Genomic DNA, 13,002 nt, shown 5'->3' on the forward strand with positions numbered 1-13,002 from the left:
GGCCCTCAGCTTTGGGGAAGGGTCAGAGTGTCACACCGTGCCCACCCCCTTGTCGCCAGCTCCTGCTGAAGTTAAGTCAGGGGCAAGGTGGCTGCAAGCAAGCAACCGCTGCAGCTGCCCCAGCTGGGTGGCTCTGATCCACCCGGTGTCAAACCCCCTCCTCTCCAAAGACACCTCAGGGGCCCCAATGTCAGGACGTCCCCTCTGAAACAGAGGTCTCGGCTAGCTCTTACACGAATGCTTATCTCAAGGCAGCTGCCACAACTTGGCTGCTGCAGGTGTAGAAGTGAAAGAAGGCCAAAAAAGGAAAGCCAAACAGGGAAACCCTGGCTCCTTTACCTTCCAGCCCATGGAAGTCTGATAAAACCAGCCTCTGGTGAAAGCGGTGGAGAACATGTTCACCGTGTCCAAGACCAGATGGAAGTGGCTCTCAGCCGTGTGGGACACAACAGAAATCATTCCCTGCAACCACAGAGAAACAGGGAGTTGGCTCCAGCCCAGGCACTCGGCCATGGCCAGCAACAACGGCCAGGCAGGACATTGCGGCAAGGGGGAAATGGCAGCATGGGGGAAATCGAGGTCTGGAGCAGCCCTGCCTCTCCCCCAGGAACAGGCAGGGGATGCGCAGGACATGAACATCACCTCACCTGGGCTTCAGACAGCTGCACAGGGTTTGTCTCCTGCAGGAACCTCAGCACCTGCCCTTGGACGTGTCTGAGATCCTGACAAGCTGCCAGCACTGTCCCAAGGGCCTTGTACAGGAAAAGCTGCAAGAGAAGAGGCCACGTCCGAGATGTGGTCACGGCCCGACCTGTCAGGAAAGGTCTGGCCCCAGACAGACCCGACCACCCCTGGTGGTAGCCAGCCACTGGAGTAGCCCAGGGAGGCGCATTTTGGGGGCAAGAGAAGGGGAAGCAATGAAAACCGCCTGCGTGGGCAGAGCCCCAGCCCTGGCGCGGGGCAGGAGACACACCTTCTCCCAGGAGCCGGGGGCAGAGCTGCCCAGCTGCTGGCTCAGCTCCTGGCTCAGGCCCATGGTCCAGGCCCTGTCCTCGATGGGCTCCAGCGACGCTCGCAGGAACTGTGGGGAACAGAGAGGAAGCGAGTGTTCCCCTGCCCTTGGCCAGGATGCTTTCTACGCTCGCATGTCCCGGGACACTGCTGGGGGGAGCTACTGGGAATGGCAGACTCTTCCCCTGCCCCACCCAGCCCTCTTTTCACCAGCCTCCCTCTTCCCCTAACACCTCAGGCGAGACCCTCCCGGCATGCCAGACATAGAGGAGGAGGCAGTGCTAAGGCGTGTGCCACAGCGATAGAGGGCATTAGCCATCAGCCGTGGCACGTGCGCAGACAGCAGCTCCTCTGAGCGGGCAGGCACCTACTGCGGGGGGAGGCACAGGGCACTCAGGAGGTGCCCCCACCTCCTGCTGCCTACACAGGCAGCCCCGAGCTTCCTCCCACAACTTTGTCTGTTCCCTCTTCTCCCCCTCTATTTGTGACACCCCCCAAGGATGCTGTACCTTGAGCACACAATGCTCCCACTCTGCAGAGTCCAGGCACCTCTTGGTTTTCCCTAGAAAGCAAGAGGAAGCAAAAGCCGTCGCTGCTATTTAAGCTCACACCAAAGACGAGCCCTGTGGTCTCCTCTGCGGTCAGACCTCCCAACATTCCCAGGCCATCAGGCTAGAAAGGGCCTACAAGCACCTACACCAAAGCCCTTGTGAGGCCAAAGACACAGGAGGGATCCCAGGAACATTTGTCAGGGCCACTGATTTGCAGCTCTTCTCCCAGGCTATTGCCAAGGACAGCTGCTGCAAACCTGGCCTGGCCTGGCAACTTGGTTCTCCAAAGCCAGGGGCTGTACCCCCTCCAGGAGCACCAGTCCTGTCCCTCCCCCAAACACCGTCCCGGCCAGGACATGGGGGTGCCGCCAAGACCTGCCCTCCAAAAGGACATCAACAGCCCCATCCATCCCCTGGGCCAAATCGACACTGGGGGACGGCTGCCCCCAGCCTCAGCTTTGGCTCCCTGGAAGGGGAAAGGCTGCAGAGCAAGTGCTGGGGAACTGGGGACAATTCTCCTCCGTCACGCTGGGAAGCTGCATTTTCCTGACCCCCTTCCCTCCCCCCAGCCTCTCCCTCCCCACCCGCACTTTACCTTCCAAGTACTGCAGCAGGAGGGGGATCTCGGTAGTCCACACCACCCCCAAGGCTCGGTGTATCCTGCCATGCAGGGCCTGCAGCAGCTGCAAGGCAGCGACTGCACGTTCGCCGCTCTTGTGAGGAGCTGCTGCCACCACCTAGGCGAGGGCAGGAGAGAAGGGTCACTCCTGCCACCAGAGCTGCAGTTTTTCCCGGGAGGGAGGGAGGGAGCTCGATGCCGCTCCTGCACCCGGGGTGCTGCTAGCCCCAAGAAAGGAGTGGGATACCGGACAGGCCCAGGCAGTCTCAGGCACACTGCCTCCTCCTTGGGGGATCCCGGCACGGGCCTCAACAGCATCTCTGCCCTGGGCTCCCCCACCACCCCTGGCCAGAAAAGCTCTTTCCCCCGGGCCCCACTACTCACCAGCAGTCGAGCCAGCAGGGCCTGGGGAGCCGGCAGCCGGGCTGTGGGGAGGAAGAAAGGCTGGGTGAGCCAACAAGCCCCCTCCGTGCCCTGCCCATCGCGCCTCTGATGCCCCGCACAGGGCTGAGGGCTGAGAGCAGCTGTGCTGCCACGGCGCTGACCCGGGAGAAATCCCCAGGGCTGCCCAGCACGGGACGAAGGCAGCTCCAGCATGGCCAGGAACAAGCCCCGGCTCGCCAGGAGAGTGCTGCGAGCAGGAGAGGCAGGCCTCTGCGCTGGGCAAGGGGCAATGCAGGGCAGAGCCCCTCGTGCCCAGCAGCAGAGCCTGGCTCCGCCCTTTGGTTCTCCCAGGCTTCTGCTGTGGGCTGGCAGGGTGCATGTAGACACAGACTGGCCAAGCCCCTGGCTGAACCCATTAGCTTCTACCTCGCTCCTGGGAGTCCACGGCGTCAGGCTCCTCCTCGTCTTCTTCACACCCTGCGCTCTCCCGTCTCTCAACTAGGGCTCGGAGACAGCGGGAGAGCGGGATCAGCATGCCGCTGTACTGGGCTGGCACCACATACTGCAGCAGCCTCGGCCACAGGAGCTGCAGAGAAGAACCGGGCAATTCACCACATCAGCATTTCTATTCAGCTCAAAGACAAAAGTGACAGTCTGCGGTTCCCTGAGCCTTGTGTGCTTCAGCACATGTGAGGGGAGAGGTTCACAGCATGGGGAAGCATGAAGAAAAATGTCCTGAAGGCAAGAAGTGGCCACAGCAGCAGGGCACAGGGTGACTTACTTTGGTCATCCCTCTCAGAGAGACGTCCAGCGAGCCCAGGATATCCACACACAGGGCTCGAAGAGCTCCTTCCTCCGGTGTTACCCAGGCAAAAAGGCCTCCTGCCACCTGTAAGACAGAGTTGGCAAAACCCCTGTTACTCTCAGCTCCTGACCGACAAGGCTCAGGCATGGCCTCACCAGTGCTCCTGCGCCAACCTCCCAGGAGCACTGACCTCCAGAAGGAGGACAAGAATGGCCAGACCCAGCTCGGGAACCACTTCCCAGACCCTGGGAAGGACTAGGAAGCCTGGGAGCAGAAAGAGACACTGCTTGTCTGCACGGTCCCCCAGGGCCCAAATGCTGCTGTCGTGCCATGGTGAGGAACGTGCCCTTCAGCAGGGCTGTGCTCGATGCCAGCCCTGGCAGCAGCACGCCCAGCCCGACAGATGTGGAGGAGAAGCTGGCTCTTTCCTTTGCCCTGCTCCCAAAGCAGAGCCTCCCCGAGCCCTGGAGCAAAGCAACACCCACAGATCCCCTGGTTGGAGGGAGGCTCTAGCCAGAGGGAAGGTCCTCAGCAAGTCAGCAAAAGGCTCAGCCATGCCCATCCTTCATCTCCTGGGCACCCAGCTGGAAACACTCACCAAAGGGACTGCCAGACGGCCTGTCCCCTTGCCAGAAGGGATGCGGGTCCCCAGACTGCTATTGGATGGGCAGGGCATGCTTTGGTGGGCCAGAGTATGAGAACACCACAGAAAGATCCTCTAGCCAGGCCCATCTGGCTGCAGTGGCTGTGTTTTGCTGATTGTCTGTGAGCACTTAAGGATGGAGGATGTCCTGTCCCTAGAAGACCCCTCCCTTTGCAAGGCAGCTTTGCTGAAGGTGTCTGTGGGCACAGCTCAGCCTGTGGGGTGCGCAGGCAGCCCCACAGTCCCAGGTGGCACGCCCGGGTGCAAACCCTCATCATTCACTGACGTCTCCACCAACATCAGCACACACACACACAGGAGGAACAGCCATTTGCAGGTCATTCCAATGGCAGCGCCGGCGCTGATGGCCCTGCAGCGTGGAGCTCTCCATGCTCAAGGATGCCTGCAGAAGCTCTCAGCACAGGCCAGGCACTGCTGGAAGCCCCAGGTGTCCCGCTCTGCCCTTACCAGTCTGCCTGAGGTCCGGCTGAACTCGCTGAAGATGTGCCCCACCACATCCCATGCCCAGCAGCTCTGGGAGCCGGAGCTGAGCAGCTCCCGGATGAACTCCAGAACTGCCCTCCGCACCTGCCAGGGGAGAGCGTGGTTACGGTCCTCCTGTTCAAAATCCAAAGGGAAGCCGCCTTTGCTTGGGGGCAGCCTCTGTGGCTCGCGGAGAGATGACAAGCGCATGGCAGAAGCTTTCGCTCCTGCCATCAGGGCTGGGCTTTAGCACCAGGCTGGACGGGCATTTGCCCCACAGAGCACAGCGACCTCCCCGCTCCACTCTGCCAGCTCTCCCCGGGGAAGAGCCATCACCCACTGCCTGGGCAATGCGCTGGCACTTCCCCAGGCACCCCAGCTCTGCCCTGAGGGAAAGGCTTCCTCTGCCTCCCCTGGTGGCACTGTCCCTTCCCAAACCAGCTCACCTGGGCACTGGGGTCGTTGCACACTGACCCCATGGCCTCCATCACCTGGGGCAGCTTCTCTCTCACTGCAGGTGCTGGAAGAGATATGGAGAGGTGTGCATTGAGGCAGAGCCCCAATGGCAGAAGCTTCCAAGTTTTTCGCACACCAACGGGACAGAAAAGCGGGGCCTGACTCTGACTTCACAGGAGGCAGCAGTGTAGCCAGAGCGACTCCATTTCTAGAGGCACAGCTGTTTTATAGGGACTGAAAGCTATGGTAATATGGTAACACAGAGCACGTGAGAAATGACTTGGGTACAAGCAGCTCCTGTGCACCAGCCCACCCGCCCACCCACCAGCCTGCCCGTGTTACTGAGCTTGGAGCATCATCCCTGGTGTGCCACCATTTCTAACTGCCAGAGGAGAGCTCGAGCCCTGTCGCAGGGCGTCAGCTCGGCTGGGGGACCCGCTCTTTGCAGCTCCTTTTGGGTGCAGGTGCACCGCTTTCAGCCCGTTCCTGCTCTCAGCCCAGCAGCCCCAACCCCTGCCTTCTGTCCCTGGCCCATGGCACTGACCGTCAGAGTGGGCCAGCGCTCCCAGCAGGCCCAGGGCTGCCACGCGACCGGCCTTGCTCCCACCGCTCTCCGGGGAGTGCAGAAACATGCCCGTCTCCTCAGGGCATATTCGTGCTGCAGGGAAGAAATCGCATTCTGCACTAGCAGGCAGCTGCCTCTGACTGCCGAGGACAGGGAGAGAGCCGCCACAGCACGACGGGGGATCGCCCAGTCTCCTCTCCTTACCCTGCAGCGCGATGCAGCGGGGAAGTTCTGCCTTAGGGGCCAGGCCAGGCTCTTTGGTCACGTCAGGGAGCTGTGGGAACAAGGTCTGTTTTAAAGAAATCTGCATCAGCATTGAGGGGGACTGAAAAGAAAGGGTGCTCTCTGCCCTCCTCTCCCAGAGTCCTGCTGCGACTTGGCTGAGAGGGAAATCACTGTGGGAACAGGGCTGCCCCTCAGGCCCATTCCGAACAGCCAGGACCAGGCCTCCTGCAGCCTTAAGGAACCTACGTGGCACCTGTCTCACAAATCCTGCCATGTTCCTGGCCTGCAGGAAGGTCTGTGAGACAACGGGGGAGGAAGAGGAGGCTAAAGCTACCTAAAGGCACATCTGGGAGAAGGGGAGTCCCTAACAGCAGCTCCCAGGGAAAACCACAAACCCTCCTGGATGGGGCTTCTTGTTTGCCCTCCCCTCAGAGCAGCATCGGCAGGGTCTCTTTCCTCTGAACAGAGCCCGCTGTTGACAACTCCGTTTCCCGGCACTTCCCACTCATCAGACCTCAGCCCTCACTGGACGGGACTGGACACGGCCCTGGGCATTAGGGCAAAGCTCTTCCCACACACAGAGCCCTACAGAGATGGCAATGCCTCCCTTCCTGAGAAGACGAGCCCCGGGGACTCTTGCCTCCCTTCTGGCCCCTCCCCGCATTTCTCTTTTCTTGCCCAAAGAGTGCGGGGAAGTCTCAGGCCTCCTCTGCTCTCCCCCTCCCTGTTCCTTCTCTAAGGCCTTCCCAGCTCCTCCTGGCACCCCACAGCTCCCCAGTGCCTCGTGGCACTCGCGCAGACCCACCCCAGCAGCCACGCCGGGCCCTGCGCAACACCTCACCTTGTTGACCCGGGAGGTGTCTCGGACCTCCTCAGATTGGTGCAGCAGCCAGAGGAGCTGCTCCCAGGCATGCTCGCGGTGCTGCTCCTCACGCAGCAGGACCTCCATCATGGCAGCCACCGCCCTGAGCACAGCCTGCTTGTCCTGAAGAGGGAAGGGAGAGGCTCTGCTTGGAGGGCTGAAGGTCTGCCTAGCACTCAGCATCGCCTGCACACCAGTCTGCCCTTCCCACTGGGAGGGGTTTCCCTTTCCCTTCTGCCCTGCAGCAGAAGGGCTCACTCCAGAGGAGAGAGAGCAGTTCCCCACGCTCGCACCCCAGCCCTCCCTGCAGAAAGGCCCCAGGACTCGGCTGCTTCCTGCCAGAGAGCCTCCAGCCCCAGGCACAGTGACAGCAGGCTCCCGGCCTGGGATGCTTTCTCATTCAGACCGCTCCCTCCCCTCACCCCTCTGCTCGCACCCCACCAGCCACAGACAGACCCACCAACGTGGACATCCCCGCTGTGGCCCCAGGCGTGGAAAGCAGCACTTCTTACCTCTTCTTCCTCGCAGCCCAGCCAATTTACCAGCGCGTAACGGAAGACTGGGTAAATGTCTTCACAGAGCTGCGCTTCCCCGTTGCGAGGGAAGGGGCATTGCTCCCGGCTGCCGAAGTATGTATTGACCCCTTTTGACCATTGCTCCAGAACTGCACCAGGAGAAAGGGAAGGGCAGCACGTGAGAGTCTGCAGCAGGGACGGTACCTTGCACCCTCACCCAAGCCTGCTCTAAGGATGGTCCCAGGCTCGGCAGGGCTCAGCCCAGGACCAGATCTGCATCTGAGGCCAAGCTGTGCCCTTGAGGTGTCTGGTTTCAAACACCCCACCGTTTCTCTCCTCCTCCCCATCCTTTTCCTCCTCAATGGCCTGTTCCCCTCCAGTATTTCCCAGGGGAAACAGGGGAACAGAAGCCATGGGAAGGCACTCAGGAGTTCCCCTGTGCAGCACCGTCACGTCCTACCCACAGAAACCTCCGGGGCTTCTCCCGCTCCTTCTGCACACTCACAGTGGTTTGGGATCGCCAAGGCCTGACCTCACTGTGGGCTGACACCTGCCATGTTCCCTCTGAGATCACATGGAGGCATCAAAGGCCACCCCAGCCCCTGACCCTGGGACCCCAGCTAAGGAGGGGACACTCACCACTGCAGACGGCGCGCAGGATCCGGCCGCTCCCCACCCGGCTCAGCATGGCACGCAGGGCAAGCAGCGTCATTCCCACGAAGGGGATGCACCGCAGGGCTGCAGAGAAGGCAGGGACAGAGGGACCGAGAGGGTCAGTGAGAGACACGGGAGACCGGGGTCGATCCCTGGCAAGGCTGGGGCTGCTGGGCCATGTGGGACATGCCAGAGGGTGTGGGGAGGGCTGCCTTCCCCAAGGGGGACACAGGAAAGCCCTTTAGGGAAATGGGGAGGACAGTGTGGGGCAGAGACCCTGCGGGTTTGTCTCCAGTGGGTTCCCACCCTCCAGGAACCAGGACTGGGCTAGTAAGGCAGAGCTGCCGGCCAGCCCTGGCACAGAGCAAGGAGGCATGGCGACTTCATAGCCCCCCAGTTCAACACAGAGCCTTCAGGAAGGGGGAGGGTGCTTTCTCCCCGTTATCACAGACCCCTACCCAAACCAAGAGGCCCAGGGTGCCGTACCGTAGCTGCGGGCCATTTTGCCCAAGGTGAGGAGCACAGTCTCATCAGGGACCTTCCCCATGGCCTTCAGGTGGCTCTGGAGCTCAGACATGACAAAGTGGAAGCGGGAGCGGGCCAGAGCCACCAGGACGTCGCTAGCAGCCATCTTCACATCATCTGTCACACCCTGAAAAAGTGCCACAAGTTAAACACTCCCGAGAAAAAGGCTGAGGCACTCGGACAGGCTGAACGCCCCTGCCTCCCCTGCAAGACCCCACGGGGCAGTTTGCTCAGGCCGGGCGCCTGCTGCCTCTTGTACCCTGGGGTAGGCGAGCAGCTCCCCAGTGAGATGAGGGAGGCTTTTCCCTAGCACAGCCCTGTGCTGCTGCCTTCTCTCCCTCTCTGCAGAGATGCCAGGAACAAACTGTCACAGACTCAAGGACCCCCTGGGGCCTCTCCACGGGGCTGCTGGGTTCCCAGGGCTGTTCCTCAAGTGAGCTTGAACCCAGCTCTCGCTCAGTTAGAAACAGCCCCGCGTCCACCTCTCTGCACTACTCTCTGCATCTCCTCTTCAAATTCCCTATAAGGAGGAGTCCCCTTCGGACCTCCACTGGGTCTGAATAGTTGAGGAACATCTCTGTGCTGCTCTGGATTTCCCCAAAAACCAGGGCCAGAGACAGGCTGCTTTGGCGGCCTTGAAAGAGAACAAGCTCACCTGGGCTGCTCGCATGTCACTGGACACCTCTGCTATCAGGCGGTTCACGACACCGCTCTGCAAACTGCCATCGTCTCCTTGCAAGAAGCTCTCCAGCTCCCGGTATGTCTCCACTCGGTCACCCTGGGGACAGACCACACATAGGAGTGATGGGACTTGCTTTGCCCTCGTTGCCAGGGACCCACGAGAGAGACCTACTGCCCCCCAAATCATCTCTCTGCCATGGGCACGAGGTACGAGCTGCAGGCATCGGTCAGGACAGCCATGGGGAACGGCAAGATCTTCCACGGCACCTCTGACACTACCAGAGAGCCAGACAGGGAGGTTGATTCCACCAGGGTAAAAGGCCATGCGGGAGCCTACGAAGTCGTTCCTGAGGATGGGGGATGGTGGAGGTCAGACGGACAGTGCCAGGCGAGGAAGGGGAAGATGTGGGAATGAGACCAGTCCCTGAGGAGGGGGAGCCATGAACTCCCTGCACCTTGGGGCACAGTGTCGCTCCCCTCGCACAGGCAGGAGCCCAGGCGCTGGGACAGTTCTGGAACCAAAGCTAAAGTGGGGCCTTGAGCACTTGGGCAAAGGTGCTGGAGAGATGCTGGGATTTATGCCAGAGGCTTTGCCTTGTCCAGGAGAGCACTGCAAGCTCCCAGGGAAAGGAGGGAGGGAGCAGTGGCATTAGTCCAGCTGGAGCGGCAGGATCGGCGCTTGGGGACGAAGCGCCTGCAGGAGGGCAGAGGTGCCATCAGGCGAGATCCCCCTCTGCCACGGCACCTGGGGAAGTCAAGGGCTTGGAGGGAAGCCCTCGAGCCCCCTTGTCTCACCTCATGGTCTTGCAGCCGCTTTAGCAGAGAAGCCCCACTAGCCACAAAGGTAGTGACGGCTTCAGGGACAGCCTTCTTTGCCCTGCCTCCATCCTCAGGATGTGCAGGTCTGGACTGAGAACCAAAGCACGGGCAGAGAGCTGGAAGAAAAGAAAGAAATGGTTTTGCTGGCTGCAGGGCTTTGCACCAGGGAGGGGAGAGGATCTTCCCAGCCTCTCCCAGCACTAACAGCCCGTGCTGGGCTGTACTGGCAAGAGGGCAGTCAGTGGGACGAGGGAAGGGAGTCTTCCCCTCACTGCGGCACTGGGAAGACCGCACTGGGAATACCACACTGGGGGACTGGATCCATTCTGGGCTCCCCAGTGACAGAATGGCAGCAATGTGCTAGAGCGAGTCCAGCACGGGGGCCCCGAGCTGGGCGGGACATGGACATGGGGCCCTGCAAGGAGGCGTTGGGAGGGCTGGGGCTGGGCAGCCCCGACAAGAGTCGGCCGGGCCAGGTCGTCTTTGAGCAGTCCCCAGCTGCCCCACGGAGGGCAGGGAGAGGATGGAGCCAGAGCCCCCTCGGAGGTGCCTGGCAGCAGGATGAGAGGTGACGGCGACGCAGGCCCCAGCAGGCAGCAGCCCCCAGCCCCTCACCACCGCCTCACCTCTGAGTGCTCTCATCCTCCTCAGGGCAGCAGGATCCCCCAGATGGACGCACTGCTCTCTCTGGGTCCTCCTCCTGCGAACGCCATGAGAAACTGGGGCAGCACCAGCCCCTTGGGAAGATATAGAGCCTGCCCACTGTGACACCCGTGTGGGGCGCGGCGCGTCACAGAGGGCTGCTGTGACACAGGGACACGTGCTGGGGACACGCCGCGGGGCGGGGACCAGACACGGAGCACCCTGCGGATCTCCACAGGCCCTGAAATGCAGGATTTCCCCATTCTCCATCACTTGAACTCACTCATGGTCCTCGAGCAGTTCTAGCAAGGACTTTCTCCCAAGAGCCCTTCCCAGCCCCGTCCCCGATCCACGTCCCCCTCCAGGGACCCGAGGCCACCGGAGCACTTTGTGCCACCGCTCACAGCCGCACGGCGTTACTCAGCCATCTGGCAAAGCCTCGCTGGCACCCAGGGCCTGAGAGCATCAGGCCACAAGCCTCCAGTAAACATGCACGGCAAAGTTTTTCCCCATTTTCCCATTTTCAGCCCAGAACAGCAGCGCTGATGGGGGGCTCCAGCCCAGCCTGTCTGGGCCCTCGGGGCACAGCTGCTCCTGGCCCATCCCGCCCTGCGGGCCGTGCTGGGCCTTCTCAGGGGAAGGCGCGGGCCCTCGCCCTGAGGCCTCGCAGCATGAACAGGCGGAAGGTGCCCAGCCCAGCCCCAGTCGGGCGCCCTCCTGCTCCCTCCCTCAGTGCCAGTGTCACCGAAATCGGGAATGAAACCCCTTCACACTGGTCTATTAAAGAGCAGGCATTACTTCATTCGGCGCCGGGTGCATGGGGGATCTCTCCAGCCAGCATGCACCCCGGGCTGAAATCATGACAGGGATTTAAAACAGGTAACAATGTTAGTTACGCCTACTGCTCCTACCCCTTAACTAACTATTGGTTAGTACCTTTCTTACTTCATCTTACAGATACAGTTCCAATTCCCTACGCATGCCCAGAGGGGAGGGGGCTTATTTGGGTTGGGGGCGTTTTCTAGCTAGGAGGTGTGAGTTTCACACGACAATGAGGCAGGTCAGCCTTAAAACAGTTTTGGCACTCTCTTCTATTTTCCTAGATTTCGACCTTGTGGTAATCCTCACCGTTAGTTAGTGGAGACAGTTTTTAACTGTAATTTTATGTCTAAATACCAGGTGCACGCATTACAAAGTATCTTCTTCAGTCTGGGTTGGAAAGGGCAGAGCCAGCCATCAGAGGGATCCCTCCCTCTCCAGCCAGGTCCCCCACAAAAAGCCAATTCAGGTGCCCAGCAAGCCCCTCTCCCTCGTCAGGGAGCTCCAGTCCAACGCCAGGCTCTAAAACCTGCTTCTGTCTCTCGTGGAGTGTCAGAGAAGTCCCCTCTTCCCCGCCCCGGGCTGGCCCTGCAGCCGGGGGAAGCACCTTCCCTGTTTGGAGGTACTTACCAGGGCGGCTGCCTCTGCAGCTCTTGCTGCTGCCTGTTGGTCTCAGTGACGTGCTTGAATATGTCCCAGCCTGCTTGATGCGGCTCCAGCCTTTCCAGGACCCGGACCGCTCCTGGAGAAAGGTGGCTGCAACAGCAGGGAAAAGTCATCCCTCAGCTTCTGCTGGAGACCCCTTCTGCCTCCACGCCCGTCCGGCCTCTGCACCCACCCACTCCTCCGTCCACCCGCACTTTCGCCCCGTGGTGAGTTTTAGGCCTTGGCTGTGGGGGGACCCTGGTCATGCCCATGTTAGGAGGAATTAGGTACACTTGCTTACTCTTTTATTACATGAGCAACGAATCACACACACACATAGTCACAGAATCACCAAGGTTGGAAAAGACCTGTAAGATCATCAAGTCCAACCATCAACAAAAAAAAACCCCAAAACAAACAAACAAAAAAACCCAACACACATCACACACCGCCATGCCCATTAAGCCATGTCCCGCAATGCCACGTCCACACGTTCCTTGAACACCTCCAGTGAGGGTGACTCCACCACTTCCCCGGGCAGTTTATTCCAGTGTGTCACCACTCTCTCAGTAAAGACATTTTTCCTAATGTAGATGAACAGCAGAAACGCTGTGGAGAAAAGCACTTCTTCAAATCTGTTATAAAGCTGTTATCTTCAAAAGCTACACACTTATTGGGAAGAGTTGAAGAGATGATTTAAAGGGAATATGTGAAGGAGAAAAAATAGTCTGTCAAGACTTACACCTCCTGTGCTTTCTGCTGATTGTTGTATAGTGTGCAGCACTACATCAGTGATGACACCATGACACTGTGGTGCACTGTGCTGCAACTGGGGAAGAGCAGTCCCTGGGCACTGCAGACGGTTTTCCTATGCAGGATTATTACTGTGTTTGGATATGGTTATGTGAGGAGGGAAAGAAATACCGGTTCAGTGTGGTACAGCCAGGGAGGGAGGGAAAAGGAACGAGGATCAGGGCAGGTCGCTCATGTGGGGATGAGGCAGTGGTTTGTTTGGGGGCTTAAAGATCTCTTCTGAGATGGAGATGGGGCTGTGTGTGCTGGAGACTGAGCTGAGGGATTCCTGTGAGTAGGGGGGGC

The 13,002-nt window shown here is 60.1% G+C and overlaps 1 protein-coding gene across 1 annotated transcript; it reads right to left on the reverse strand.

The window, feature by feature from the left end:
* Positions 1–4,406: 4,406 nt before the first annotated feature.
* On the reverse strand, positions 4,407–12,589 carry LOC132317149 (maestro heat-like repeat-containing protein family member 2A). The gene is made up of 13 exons (XM_059818231.1): positions 12,354–12,589; positions 11,890–12,015; positions 10,425–10,498; positions 9,775–9,914; positions 8,954–9,076; positions 8,260–8,425; positions 7,759–7,857; positions 7,117–7,268; positions 6,584–6,727; positions 5,722–5,791; positions 5,497–5,610; positions 4,943–5,016; positions 4,407–4,601 (listed from the first exon to the last, which is right to left on the reverse strand). The coding sequence occupies exons 3-13, from the start codon at positions 10,438–10,440 to the stop codon at positions 4,407–4,409; spliced, it is 1,293 nt and encodes a 430-aa protein (XP_059674214.1). The 5' UTR covers positions 10,441–10,498; positions 11,890–12,015; positions 12,354–12,589.
* Between the last annotated feature and the right edge of the window lie 413 nt (positions 12,590–13,002).

Source organism: Gavia stellata, chromosome 5 (assembly GCF_030936135.1).
Source record: "Gavia stellata isolate bGavSte3 chromosome 5, bGavSte3.hap2, whole genome shotgun sequence".
Taxonomy (NCBI): domain Eukaryota; kingdom Metazoa; phylum Chordata; class Aves; order Gaviiformes; family Gaviidae; genus Gavia; species Gavia stellata.

What these genes read in the sequence shown, in the direction of transcription:
- LOC132317149 (XM_059818231.1), bottom strand. An exon ending in TGGGCTGCGAGGAAGAAGAG is followed by an intron (nt 6,728 to 7,116) that starts GTAAGAAGTGCT and finishes TTCCCTCTTCAG; the next exon opens with GACAAGCAGGCTGTGCTCAG. An exon ending in ACACCTCCCGGGTCAACAAG is followed by an intron (nt 5,792 to 6,583) that starts GTGAGGTGTTGC and finishes TTGTTCCCACAG; the next exon opens with CTCCCTGACGTGACCAAAGA.